Below are 13,715 nucleotides of genomic sequence, written 5' to 3' on the forward strand. Positions count from 1 at the left end.
AAGTCCGACCAATACCCAACTTATAGACTAACGAACCAGCTTCCACCCGTTTTTCTTCGCATCCAACCATCGGACGTTCAAGAGACAGAATAGCGAGATCGTCAACAAGGATCCGGTATAAACAATCACCCTCACAAAGTCTCTGCCTTGCAAGTTTACACCGGCGACTCTCGACACCAACGCGCCTGCTATCGGCGCGCTGACGACAAAACCGACTCCGCGTATACTGGTCATCATACCACTCTTGGGATAGTACATCTCCGAGCCAAACAGCATCTTCTGCGCCGAGTTTATGACGACGTTGAAGACGCCGTTGCTCAGCCCGTGGCAGACACTCATACAGATGTAGAGTCCCACGTTGCTCGTCATTGCAGCAGATAGCCAGAACGCCCACGTTGCGATGGCGTACACAGCAGTGGCAACAATGAGCATGTTCAGATGTCCAATCTTGTCTGACAGCCAGCCGGTGCATAGCCTACCTGGGATCCCTACTCCTGTGTTGATGGCCAAAAGGTATGACCCGTGGATGATGCCTGTTCCTATGGACTGAGCAAACTCGGGCCCGAACACCATGGGTATTGCCATCGTCAATGGATGTACTAGGTTTGCGACTGCGAGTGAAGCGAAAAGCGGATCCTTGAAAACCTTCCAACCGACTATATCGGTAGACCGTCTTTCGAACTTTCGGGGTGGAAGGGCGAGCGCACTAGAAGTGGACAGGACTGCGAAGCTGAACATGGCGAGAATTCCTAGTGTCCACCGCGTACCGAGCGTCTCGAGTAACTCCGTCAGTGCGAAGACCCATACCGTGCTCCCTAGAGCCGCACATGCAAACATGACACCTTGTGCGAGGCCGCTCCGCTGTGGGAAGTACTCTGGTAATATGGGCCCAAGAAGATAGATGTGAATGCCGGTTCCAAGGCCGACCAGGAGTCCCTGACACGCAACAAGTGTTGCCAACTGCGTCCTAGTAAGTGACTGATGCGAGAGCAGTTGGGAAGCTTTACTCACCTTGTGGCTGGCTACTGCAGTTGCGAATCCGATCACAACAAACGCCGTGCCTAATCCGCACAAAGATCTAACGTGACCTCCTAATTGGGGAAGATGCGGGTAGTAGAGCACTCCAAAGGCGGCGAAGAGCCCTCCATTCCCTAACGACCCTATCGCCGAGATCAACGGGCGTTTGGATAGCTCGGTCTGAAGGAGGACGTCTTCCGTGACAGCCGCTTCTCGTCCGTAGTGTGCTTGGAACACCCCAAAGGCCTGGTTGAGGCCTACTAACGTGAATGCCATCAGACAGGTCGAGCCCAGGATGCGGCATTGTTGCGTCCGTGTTATACGGTCACCGGGATTTTCGGCATCTGGATGGGTGGATATGCTGGATATGCTGGATATGCTGGATATACTTGAATGTCTGGAGCGCGACTTCTCGCGGAGCGAAGGCCGGGCGCTGTCGACTGATGTCGAAGTAAGCTCACATCTACACAAAGGATCAAAGGTGCAAAACTTACCAGCTTGTTCAGCATCGGAGACGTTCATCTTTTCTATCGCAACAAAAGGTATCTGTGTATCAAGAGTACACAGGAGTGCGAATACCGTCCTACTATTTAAGAGCTATACGTGAGAAGTCTGTTTTCCATTCTCCTATCCGTCGCAGAAGTTATGTAGGCAACACCATGCGCGAACTATGGTTCCGCTCATTGTTGAATTTTCGAGTCGCTACCGATCCGTGGTACCATCCAGTGTCATATCATATGAGGCATTCGCCCCATCCCGGGCATCTTTAGGCCATCCAACACATGCCAGTTGCAAACTGCGTTGGCACGCTCAGGTTTTGAGACCTCCGGTTGGTGAGATGCAGCGGAGTCAGGTCCCATTCAAAAACATCCAAGTGCATGGACAGATTATAGGTTCCGCATTAGAAGGGCACGCAGTCCTGACCCACTTGCTCCATCACCATATCCAAGTTGTATGAACTGTTGAACAGTGTGGCCAAGCCGTTTCAGAATGCTGCATATAATCGAAGTTGGAGTCATTGTACTCTTCTAGGCCTGATGTCGACATGGAGGGCACTGAGTGGTCTACCAAACTTTGTGGTCAATGAGAACGTTCCATTTTCGCGCACATATTCCTAGCTTGGCCAGAATCTGGCCGCTTCCATGGTAATTTGTATGGGACGACGCAGCATGCTGCCTCGTTTGCACATGCGAACTCCTTCATCTCGATGTCTCTTGATGCGCGCATGCCCGCTGCATCGCCTACGTCATAGGTTGCCAATCTATTTGTGTTGACATGCACTACCTTTGCATTAAGGACATCTTCGATAACTAACAAGGATCAACGGAGTAGAATTAGCATCGCAGTCGCAGCCAGAAACATCGCGATGTGTTGTGGTAGAAGATGGGCATAGGGCGGGAATAGCCGGCGCGTCTTGGGTGGACCCTGGCTGGGGGAATATCAAAGAAAGTTGACGATGGTTATCGCCATCAGACGCAGCGCCGCGCATCGCCTCCACCCCTCTGCAGCCTACGCCAACTCCTGTAGGCTCCCTTCCTCCCCAATTCTGGGAGCGCCTTCGACGTCCGTATGTACGTGATTCGGTCCGCACTGCGAGTGTCTACGAAACGACCTCCAGCGCGCTTTATTCGCGGCCGCCGCTACCCTTCGACACCACGATTACGAGCATTCCACACCACACGCACCCTCGCCCAAGCCTCGAACCCGCCGCCCGCGCCCAATAGCACCCCCGCCGACCAAGATGACGTCAACAAGACGGACCGAGAGAAGGCAGCATCAGCAGTGGAGGAGCCCGCCGACAGTGCGGTAGCATCAGAAGACCCAGAGGTTCTGGCACAGAAGCTGCAGCGATCGCGGGAAACCTCACGCAGGTACTCGGCTGCCTTGCGACGCCAGCAGCGGGGGAAGAAGACGCAAGGGCTGCCGCCTGTCCACATACCTGACTGGTTTCTGAAGAAGAGGGTACTACGCCGCCAACAATATCTCGCAGACCCACAAGTAGCCAATGCGCCCACGGTTCTCTCTGTTCAAGTCGCCCATGCTGAGTCCGGAGAGCATGCCGCGTGCACCATACCGGCTCCACGCGACTCGGACGCTACCCAGATCCTGTCGCGACTAGTGCGTGGCCTGTGGAACAGGCGCCTGGACGATCACGAGGAGCTCAAGGTGGAGAGGTATCTTGAAGAGCAGATGGCACCGATCGATCAGGCGGAAACACACCAGTCACAAATACGGAATGACGAAGCAGTCGCTAGCACCGAAGCAGGGCGTCCGGACGAAGTACCCATATCCACAATCACAGAAGACACTGCTTTCATGGACGCTTGGTCTAAGCTGAGCAAGATCCAGAACGACAAAGACATGGATCCGCGCCAGAAGATTGAGGCCATGAAGAAACAGAGTGCCAAATTGGGCATGGTTGCGAGGAAACGGGAAATCGCAAAGACTCGGCAGGCGGGCAACTCCAGACGCCTATCGTCCTTGGTCGTTGCTGAGATTCGAGCTACTATGGCTGCGTCTCTTTCCTCTCTACACCCAGCTGGCGACTCGTTCCCTGTTACAAAGACAAACCTGAGCCTTCACTCACCCATGGCTGAGCACGAGCCATTGATAGATGAATGCGTAACATCTACTGCTCTCGAAATGGGGGCTGACGTTGTTGTTCTAAAAGCTCAAGACCTTGCTCATCTTGCTGGAGATTACCTTGGCGAAGGAGCAGAGCCAACACCACGTTCGATACGCTCGCTGGGCTACGAAGCATACCGCATGAATACAGATCTCGGCGATCTCATGAGGGACATAGAAGACTCTATCGCTCAGGACGACTCCGAGTGGAATCAGTCTTCGTCGACGGATCAGCCTGATCCCAATTCAATGCGCCCCCGTGCTATACCCCTCTCCATAATTTCTCTAAAAGGCTCTCTTTCACCTGCCTTGCGGGCTATGACGCAAAGCTTGAAGGGCATGGGCCTCTCAGCAGGCGAATTCGGAGCATCTGATGCGACAGTCGATGAGTCTGGGCGCAGTCAGAACCCTGGGGACGTACAGCTTGAGGATCTGAAGTTAGCCGCTCTCTTAGACGCACTGATTGATGCGGGTGACCTGAAGCAAAGCCGTGGTTTCGTCGACAATACACAACCTTCCCACTCGTCTGAAGAGTCTCAAACATCGTCAAAAGCTCCTGCCTTTTTCGACTACTCTCTGAAGCAAGAAGGTGCCGAGCTTGAACTCAACTCTGCCTTGCCGTCTCCCGCAAAGGCAGACATCAGCATGACTGTTAAAGTTGGATCAGCTGCGAAAACCCTTAACGTCCCGACAAAGTCTAAAGTTATCTACATCCCGGACTTCAAACAACTGAATGCCACACACTATGGTGGCCGCATCGTTCAGAAGCTGGAGGAGCTTGTTCGCAAGCGCCGTAGTGCTGGAGAAAGCGTCATGATTGTGGGGAGCACTTGTTCACGCGACCTCACGCCTGAACTATCCGCCAGGTAAGGAGTACCCGCAACGTAGAAACGGCCAGGCTAACACACACACCAGCGGAGTTCGTGCTCTCCAAAGCGAAGGCGAAAGTGGCTTCTTCAGGACCATTGTCGTCGCATCAGAGTCTGGCAGCAGTAGTACACCAAACTTCGACGAAGCTCTCGCATCGTTGGGTAGCAACTCTGCGTCGTCGATTGACCTTTCAACAGCAGAAAAAGATAAATTCCGACGCATCAATCTATGGCATATCCAAGACATGCTTCGCTCATTAGATCCAGCGGCGGCTGCGAATATCTCGAATTTGGAGCAAAGTCCTTTCCGCTTCGCCGAGTGGGCGCCTATTTTCCATTCATCACAATTCAGCCGTGTGTTGAGTTACGATGAGGTACACAGGGTGGCATTGACAGCTCTCGGCCTGCTTATCACACGCCCAGCAAGCGAGGCAGTAGCCTCTGAGGACGCACCGGCGCAAGTAAGCTGGGCACATGTTGCGCTTGCTATGGGACTGCTAAAGTCTAGTGACACAACTAAATACACCTCTTTCGAGAAGGCTGCGGCAGCAATCCCGAAACGCTCCAAAAACGCTTTTGGTAATCAGGAAGGAGGTTTTGAGGCAGACCTGGGCAGGAAACGTCCAGACGAGAAGAGCATGCAGCGTCAACGAAATCTGCAACGCATAGCATCTACAGCCAACAAGCACGAAAAGCGGCTTATGCCCGGTATCGCAGACCCGGATCAGATCAAAACGACCTTTGACCAAGTGCATGTGCCCACCGAGACGGTAGACTCGATACGAACCATTACCTCATTATCGCTACTACGTCCTGAGGCGTTCAGCTATGGTATTCTAGCGACGGAGAAGATATCTGGCGCCTTATTATACGGACCTCCCGGCACAGGAAAAACGCTTCTAGCCAAGGCCGTAGCGAAGGAGAGTGGCAGTACGGTACTCGAAGTTTCCGGCAGCCAAATCATGGACAAGTATGTTGGCGAGGGCGAGAAGAATGTGGCAGCCATCTTCTCCCTAGCACGGAAGTTATCACCATGCATCGTCTTCCTCGACGAAGCAGATGCCGTCTTTGCATCCCGAGACGCGATGCGTGAGCGAACGTCGCATCGCGACATACTCAACCAATTCTTGAAAGAGTGGGATGGCCTCAATGATCTTTCTGTGTTCGTCATGGTAGCTACAAACCGACCTTTCGATTTGGACGACGCTGTCATTCGCCGACTACCCAGACGGCTGTTGGTAGATCTGCCCACACAGGCCGACCGGAAAGAAATCCTACGCATACATCTCAAGGGCGAACAACTCGATGACTCTGTCGATCTAGCAGACATCGCCAAGCGTACGCCGTTCTACAGCGGAAGCGATCTCAAGAACATTGCCGTCTCTGCCGCCCTTGCATGCGTAAAGGAAGAGAACGAACAAGCCGCTATTGCCGCTGCGAAAGCCACCACAGAGTCCGAGTCTGAGCCCGCACCTACCTCTGACCCGGAATCTCCATCGGAATCTACGACCGCATCCACATCCACAGCCTCTGAATCCTCCCAACAACAACAACCCTCCTCGCCATCAACACCACCAAAAGCCCTACACCTCGTCCGCGGCCAAAACTACACATTCCCCGAGAAACGCATCCTACACTCGCGCCACTTTGACAAAGCGCTGCAGGAAATCAGCGCCAGTATCAGCGAAGACATGAGCAGTCTGAGCGCGATCAAGAAGTTCGACGAGCAGTACGGTGATCGCAAGGGGAACAAGCGGAGGAAGGACTTTGGGTTCGGGATGATTGCTGAGAGGAATGAGAGTGCGGCGCGGGTGAGGATATGAACGAAGTAGTGAGGAGTAAGTGGGCAGGATAGTTATGTGTTAGGGAAATGGATGAGTGGGAGGAGAAGAATGGTGCATGTATATGCTGTACGAGTAGACGCTAGTCATGAAGATGAAGAATGAGTATATATTATCCCACTATCCACTGCCTTACTTCAGCATCTCCTCAACCGTCTCCTCCAAAGGCTTCGGTGTCTTGCCCGCCTCCTTGAGCAACGCCTCCAACGTCCCATCATCAATGTCGCATTCGCCGTCTTTGAGCGCATCATACGTACTACTCCACCACTCCACACTCGCCCTCTCCATGCCCTTCTCGTTGACATAGTAATCTTCATACTCCTTCCTACTCACTACCTTGAGCTTAATCTCCTCGCCCCGTACCTTGCTCACAATGCGTGCGATATCGCTCAGCGAATGAGTTTTCTTTTGCGACAGATAAAACGTCTTGCCAGCCCATAGCTCGCGCGGCGCAGCAAGTACTTTCGCCGTGCAGAAGGCCATGTCGGGTATACTCGTCCAGCTCACCTTGCCATCCCCGGCGACAAGAACCTCCTTCCTCGTCTCCTCTTTAAGCCCAAAGTAATACCCGAAATACAGCGGCCAACTCTCGTTATACAAGCCCTCCCTAATCACCGTGTACGTGCACTTCGCTTCCTTCGCCAGGTCCGCGAGATACTTTTCCGTGCGAATATGAGCGCGCATGACACCGGCTTTGGAAGGGTTCGCGAAACCGAGGGAGGTGTAGTAGACGTGCTGCACGCCTGCTTGCAAGGCAGCATCGATGGCGGCGCGGTGGTGGGCTTCACGGCCGTGCCAGAGGGGCGCGTTGTTATAGTCCATTTTTATGCGTGGAGTAGATACAAGGAAGAGGGATGTACAGCCTGCGTAGGCGGTGGTCAGGGAGGAGGGGTCGTCGAAGTTGGCCTGGCGGAGGGTGATGGATTGGGCGTGGAGGGGGGCGAAGCGTGGGGAGGAGGGGTCGCTGGATGTCTGTGGGGGTTGTTAGTTATGAGAGTTGGGAACTGGGAATTGGAGGGGATAGATGGGGAGAGAGAGAGAGAGAGAGAGAGAGAGAGAGACGTACGCATACTACAAGCTCTTTTGGGTCGATGAGCTTGTTGTCGAGGATGGCGTTTAGCACGGCGCCGCCGAGCTTGCCTGTTGCGCTGGTGAGGGCTAGCATCTTGATTGTCGAATACGTGTGTTATCTATCAAACTTCTGGTTCCGTAAAGAAAATGGTCGTCTTTCTTTCAGAGACGCGTCGTGTTTAAAAATGTCGCGTCGATGACTTCATCGCTAGTCAGGGTCCACGGCAGTTGATGGTGGGGCACATCGTCGGATCTCCTTGGGTTCGGCATTGTGGCGTATGCCTTCGTGTGATTGTCTAATCTGAGAGCCCTCGCTGTATGAACGTCAAGATTCCTACCGATGTGAGCGGCTGTCGCGTTGCATGTCACGAAGCTTCCAAGGTCGCTCGCGCGATGTGTAGATGTTTGGCGCGCTAGAAGACTAGCCTCGTTTGCATGATGTACATTAAGATGAATATATAAGCCAGTAGGTATCATCAAAAAAGGTGTCCAAGTCTAGTATAGCCCTCTACCAGTATCAAAAAAGGTCGTAAAATAAGAGTATGCAACATATCCTCTGCCTGGGGAAGCTCGGGCTAAGCCTTGCGGCTCGTCGGCACCCGAGGATTACCCGGCGAGCATGATGTACTTCCAAGGTTAGGACACCCTTGCATCTACCACAGACAAACGGGCTTCTTCGAGCATAGAAATTCTCACTAACATATGTATCGCAGGCTACTGCAAGTGCTGGGAGTATCTGGTATGAGCACATGCAAGACTCAACAGCTTAAATGATCATGATGATTTGGATGTTGAAAAGAGAACGAAACCCTTCGTCGTCATCGACATCCACATTCGGGTCGAAGAACTCGAACAGCCCTACCCGGCGATACATGCCTTCAGAAGCTGGAACAAGGACTAAGCCACAATATATAGTGACTCCTGATACTTTCGTAGATGCTGTACGCGTCAACAAAACTGCTAGAACCGAGCTGTTGATATTCCCATCTTCCTCGATCCAACAGTCTCCCTTTGCATCTCGCGTGACGAACGCGGATTTTTGGCCCAGCCCCAGATTTGTTACAAGATAGTCCCACTTCGTCCACAGCATGGGCGCCTCTAAAGTGAGGCACCCCGCATATATCCTGCCGAAGGTTGTGTTGGGGGGCTCCTGCCTTACGCTGACTTCCGTGACGTTAGCTTGTGCGATGGTGGTGTGGTACGGCTCATCGGAGTAAATTCTTTGCGGCTCACGTCTACCGTTTCTGTAGGATGCTACTACATCAACAGCAGCCCAAGACCAAGACGGTGCGCGGTATTCTCTCGGTCGAGGCAAGACCTCGTTCTCACCAGTTTTCCAACAAAGGTCATATACGAGTGACTCTTCCCAAAGGCCTGCGAGGTAAGTATAACCTGTACGCTGTCTGTATATATCGGCCAGCGCTGAAATTGCTTTGAGCCTATCGGACGCAAAACTGACTTTCCGAGTCGCATATACGTCCACGATGTCACGCCATTCAGGCAAGGCCTGATGGTCTGAAACCGGCTTGTAGAGTCGCGATTCTTCGGAATCTTCAGACCAATCTTCCAAGGAGCCACTACCCTGACACCGCTTGTTTGTGTAGCAGTATAGAACGACTTGACTGTGATTGAAGTCGAGAACTCTCTGGGAAAGTCGTCGCTCTTGGTATGTCCAAGCGCGTTGATTGATGGGTTCGATATTATCCAGGGATGAGAAGCATCTGCTACCCGCATCAGGGAGGCATATAATCCCACAACTGTCTAAACCTTCGTCGGCAAGGTACGGCAGTGCTATCGGAGTCTTCTCATGAGAATAACATCTTTGCTGCAGAAACCCATCCGAAACGGTAGCCGCCGCGGACGCTGAAATGGTAACCCACGCTTTCTGATAGATTTGTGGCATGGACGCTAACTCTCGGTCAAGATCTTCCTGGTCGTCTTGTATGATACAGAGTGCGTCTACCCAAAGTAACTCCAGACGAAGAGCTCGACAGACGGTGACGGCGTCTTGGAGAGTTTGTGGGAGTCTCTCTAACTTGATTCCTGCTTTCATATCGGCGATTGAGCTAAGCGTGGTTTTGAGTTTCTGATCCCCACCCCAAACGTAGCTTAAAGCAGCCCATCTGCATTGTAGGTCCTCTCGGGTTTCCACAAGACGGACAATCGCTGTTTTCGTGCCAAGATCGATGTGTAACAACCTTCGCGGTATGAAGCTACTATGATCCTGTCGACACAGAGGATGGCAAGATTGGCATTCAGCAATCCATCGATACACTTGTCTCAGGGTATGTTCAGATGCTACATCTGCACTGTAGCTTGCAACAATCTGCGTTCCCACTTCACTGACAGCTCTTCCTACAGGAAATCAGACAAAACGCCTCTATTCGCATTATCTTTGGACGAACCTTGGACGCCTATCAATATTGATGAGGAACATATCTCCAGCGGCCCGAACCAGCCGTGGTAATTCAGTTCCAGGGCAGTACACCAATGCTGAGGGGGATGATTCAAAGTCAGTGAGACCCGGCCACGCTTCCAAAATGACTTCAACTTGAAACGGTACGTTTGTTTGGTCCAGTTATACGAATGCTCTCTAGTCTTCGTAAAACCGAGTACGCGCTTGAGCATGTCCACCCTGCTCATGCGCCACTCCTGAGAACCTGAACATCCAGAACATCCACAACAGAACATAAGATGGTGAGGCCCTGAATGCGAAACGAAGAGCATGAAGAATTCGCATTTCTCTTTTATAGCGTGTCGAATCTCAGAAATGGTGTGCGGGAGCATGAGGCGATTTGTTGGCTCCGTGAAATGTTCCCGACCGAGTGCGATAAGCTGGCAATGTTTGCAGCTGTGAGGTTCAATGGGAGGGTGGTCCAGGTGAACGTCCCGGTGTTTATCGTCGTCGTTCATGGTTGGCAGACAGAAGGCACGCCGACGGGCGGAGAAACAGTCGAAAAGTGGGTGAGGGCAAAGGCGAACTCAGCACTCTTATTCATAGGTGCAGCCTGCCGTGGTGGCGGCTGTGCATCTCGGCCTGTTACGCATTGCAAAATCCCAGGCATGCGCAATTGGAATTCGTGTGGTAAGCCAGTGCCCTTACGTATCGTACGAATCGATCTGCTCATACAGGCTGTATTGGGTGCAGGACACACCGATGAAAGCGAAGATTCAGATGATAGAAAGGGAAAATGCTGCAAGGCTGGTAATGGAAGCGGGCCATGATGCGGGGTTGGCGAGAGAGTGGTGTGGCAGGTCGCATGGAGGCTGGAAGGCGCAGGCAGGACACAAGCGCTTGGACCCATTAGCTGCCTGAGGCAGGAGCGAAAACGCTCAACTCCGGTCGCGCAATTCATGAATACACTGCTGCGCGATAGATGAAACACAAATATGCACACGAAGAGGGATATATTCTTTCTTTCTTTCCACTCCATCTACACCAACACCATCTCCTACTACCCCATCCCTAATGCAAAAACGGCAGGCTTTCCACCACCATACCACTAAGAATCACACAAACGAAACAAAAGTATGAATAAACGCCGCTAACGATGCAAGAATTCGCCCAAATCCCATCAGCTCCCAAGGCCGGGGGTGTAAATGACCGTGATATAGTCCTTTCAAACAAAAACAAGAAAGAAAACGGATAGCTTACGCATACCGCACACTACTCCTATGCACCGGCGGCGGCATGGGCACATTACCCTGCGGCGCATGCGGATTTGGTTGCCACGGCGCCGACGCACCGTTTGGTGGTGGCGGTCCCTGCGGAGGAGGATAACCGTTGTTATATTGGCCCATGGGGGGAGGGCCCATAGGTCCGCTTCGATTTCTCCTTGAGCTACCGCTGGATTGATAAGGCATGGGCGGGGGAGCCTGAGCGTATTTCTTGAGTTTGGACCGACGGCGGTAGGAGCGCAGGCAGCAGCAGAAGATGCAGAGCAGGAGGGCGCCGCCGATTCCGGCTGCGAGGCCGATGACGAGGGGGAGGTGGCGTTGGATCCAGGTGGTGATTTCTTTGCCGACGGAGCCGCCTTCGCAGACACCCTGTAATATATTAGTGTTTGAACTGAGGTAGGAGAGTAGTCGAGGAGAACTTACGTTACTGCATTGACCTCCACCGGTACAACTTGTTCCGTCGAGGAAGTTTTGCTGGATTCCATAGCATCTAGCTCCGAATTCTGGGCTTGCGCAGCTGATCATGCAGTTGCTGTTGTCGCAGGCATACGTGTCGTTGCCCTTTGTGTAGCTACCCATGATGGTCTTGCACTGCATGTCTCTGCTCGTGCACTGTCCGGAAGCGCAGCTGAGGCCATCACCACAGTCTGAGCCATCCTGCTTGGTCTTGTCCTCGGGGCAGTATGGCGAACTTCCAGTGCACGTCTCTTGTGGATCGCACTCGCCAACGGAAGCGCGGCAGACGGTGGTGGCAGGAGCGAAACCGCAGTCGCGGCAGCAGTCTTCGTTGGAATCGTCGCACACGGCGTTATTGATGAACTGGCAGGTGTCGGGGTTACAACATTTGTTGCCCTCACAGCCTGAGGCGCCACCGCAGTCGCACTGCTCGCCGTCTTCAACGATACCGTTGCCGCAGTTTGGACCAGTAAGAAGAGCGACATCGCGGTTGTTGGTAAGACACTGAGACTTGACACTGTTGCGTCCGAGCGCAGAGCAGATGTTTCCAATAGAGCAAGCGGAAAAGCGGGAAATGCCCTCGGAAGTCGAAGGGTTCATGATGAAGCCGCCTCCGGCGTCGCATTTGCCTTGGCTGAGGGGGCAGCATTGTTGTGCGCTGACCAGGTCGCTGTTTGCGCATGATTGCGACGTGCAGTCGTGCACAGCACCGTAGGTGTGTCCCGTCTCGTGAGCAATGACCTGCCACTCGGATTGAGTTTTGATAACAACGTTGGCACCAGCGACTTGCTCGCCAGCGTTTCCGCTGTTGTCCTGAGAGCCTGTAGTGCAGGCTTGCCCAAGCCAAGCCAGTCCAACGGCGGATCCGGTGTTACAGGTAGATAGCAATGTCCAGTGTGAATATTGATCGTTCTGCTGGCCCCTCCATGTGGAAAACTGGTTCAGACGGTCTTGGATAGTAATGCTGCCGCTGCAGTCTTGGTTCCATGGTGTCGCCTGCTGTTGCTGTGTCGGGCATTCAGGTTCCGTGATGAGCAGATTGGCCAAGCCGAGGGATATGTTGAAGGTACTCTCAAACAGCTCAGAAGCCGAGTTCATGGCGTCGATGATGTTGGTCTGCGTCGCGTTCTTGTCACCGTTGAAGGAGCGGACATAGGTGCAGTCGGCGGCCACACCGACGAGGGCGACCTTGCGCGTGCCGGGGCATCCGGCCGTACTGCCAATAGTGGAAGAAAGGTCGACACCTGCACCGTTGCCTCCGGGCTGGTAGTCGTCCTGTCGCTTGAACATGGCACCTATGAGTGACGGGGACGTCGCGGGTGAGACGTCGCGGGCGCGCATGCTAGCAAAGACCGGGTGGTCTGCCTGCGTGTTGAAGAGCAGCTCATCTGACGGGCATTTGATGCTGTCTGCCCGCTTCCTCAGTTCCATGCGCTCCTCGTCGTTGTCGGCAGGGTATTTCATGTCCGAATCGCGGTAAACGACCATGTATTCCTTGTCGCGCAGGTCAACGTCTGGGTCGTCGGCTTTCCGCACCGACTTGTAATTGGTCGCCGTCTTGACATGGTGGTGGTCGTGGTCTACGGTGAAGGTGCCCTCGAATAGCGGTTCCAGCCCGTCCTTGCGTATCCCTATGCGGGCCCAGCCGACCTGGTCCCAGCGGTTCCCCCTCTTCAACCATGCTGTGCCCTTGTAGACTTTGTGTCGCAATCGCTCAATCGGCTCTTCCCGCGCTATTGACCCGTCGGTGTTGAGGTGTGTGATGCGGCCGCCGTCTACGAAGAGGTCGTGGTTGGGCTCGAGGCGCAGGCGGATGCGCTTGCCAGAGACATCGAAAGCGAGGTCGAACGACGAGACGGCAGTCACGCGGTGTGTTTGTGTGAGGATGTCGGCATTCTTAGCGAGCGCAATGCTCTGCAATGGTGGGCGGGCGTGCGATGAGGCGGCTGTTATGGTGGCGAGGCCGATGGTGATGGCGGCCCGGAGACTCCCAAAGATGCGCATCTCGTGTGGCGGTGCTTCTCCGCTCAGGAGACGAAGGGGAGCGTGGTAAAAAGCGAAAGCTACGACAACGCAACGAGAGACATGGGTAGGCAAAGTACGTGTATACAGAAGAAACGCTAGTAGAGGCGAAAGGCTATACGCTGGGTGAACGATG

The 13,715-nt window shown here is 53.5% G+C and overlaps 3 protein-coding genes across 3 annotated transcripts; 1 reads left to right on the forward strand and 2 right to left on the reverse strand.

The window, feature by feature from the left end:
* Nucleotides 1-2,586: 2,586 nt before the first annotated feature.
* J4E92_003492 (uncharacterized protein) lies at nt 2,587-6,334 on the forward strand (the record flags this gene model as incomplete). Its single annotated transcript, XM_051494889.1, has 2 exons — nt 2,587-4,508; nt 4,558-6,334. 2 exons carry the CDS (start codon nt 2,587-2,589, stop codon nt 6,332-6,334), a joined length of 3,699 nt encoding a protein of 1,232 aa, XP_051355182.1.
* Nucleotides 6,335-6,484: 150 nt separating this feature from the next.
* On the reverse strand, nt 6,485-7,517 carry J4E92_003493 (uncharacterized protein; the record flags this gene model as incomplete). The annotated part of the gene is made up of 2 exons (XM_051494890.1): nt 6,485-7,324; nt 7,419-7,517. The coding sequence occupies 2 exons, from the start codon at nt 7,515-7,517 to the stop codon at nt 6,485-6,487; spliced, it is 939 nt and encodes a 312-aa protein (XP_051355183.1).
* A 3,557-nt stretch (nt 7,518-11,074) lies between these two features.
* On the reverse strand, nt 11,075-13,561 carry J4E92_003494 (uncharacterized protein; the record flags this gene model as incomplete). Its single annotated transcript, XM_051494891.1, has 2 exons — nt 11,075-11,470; nt 11,525-13,561. 2 exons carry the CDS (start codon nt 13,559-13,561, stop codon nt 11,075-11,077), a joined length of 2,433 nt encoding a protein of 810 aa, XP_051355184.1.
* Between the last annotated feature and the right edge of the window lie 154 nt (nt 13,562-13,715).

This window comes from Alternaria infectoria, assembly GCF_024043175.1.
Source record: "Alternaria infectoria strain BMP 0036 chromosome Unknown scaffold_4, whole genome shotgun sequence".
NCBI classification, from domain to species: domain Eukaryota; kingdom Fungi; phylum Ascomycota; class Dothideomycetes; order Pleosporales; family Pleosporaceae; genus Alternaria; species Alternaria infectoria.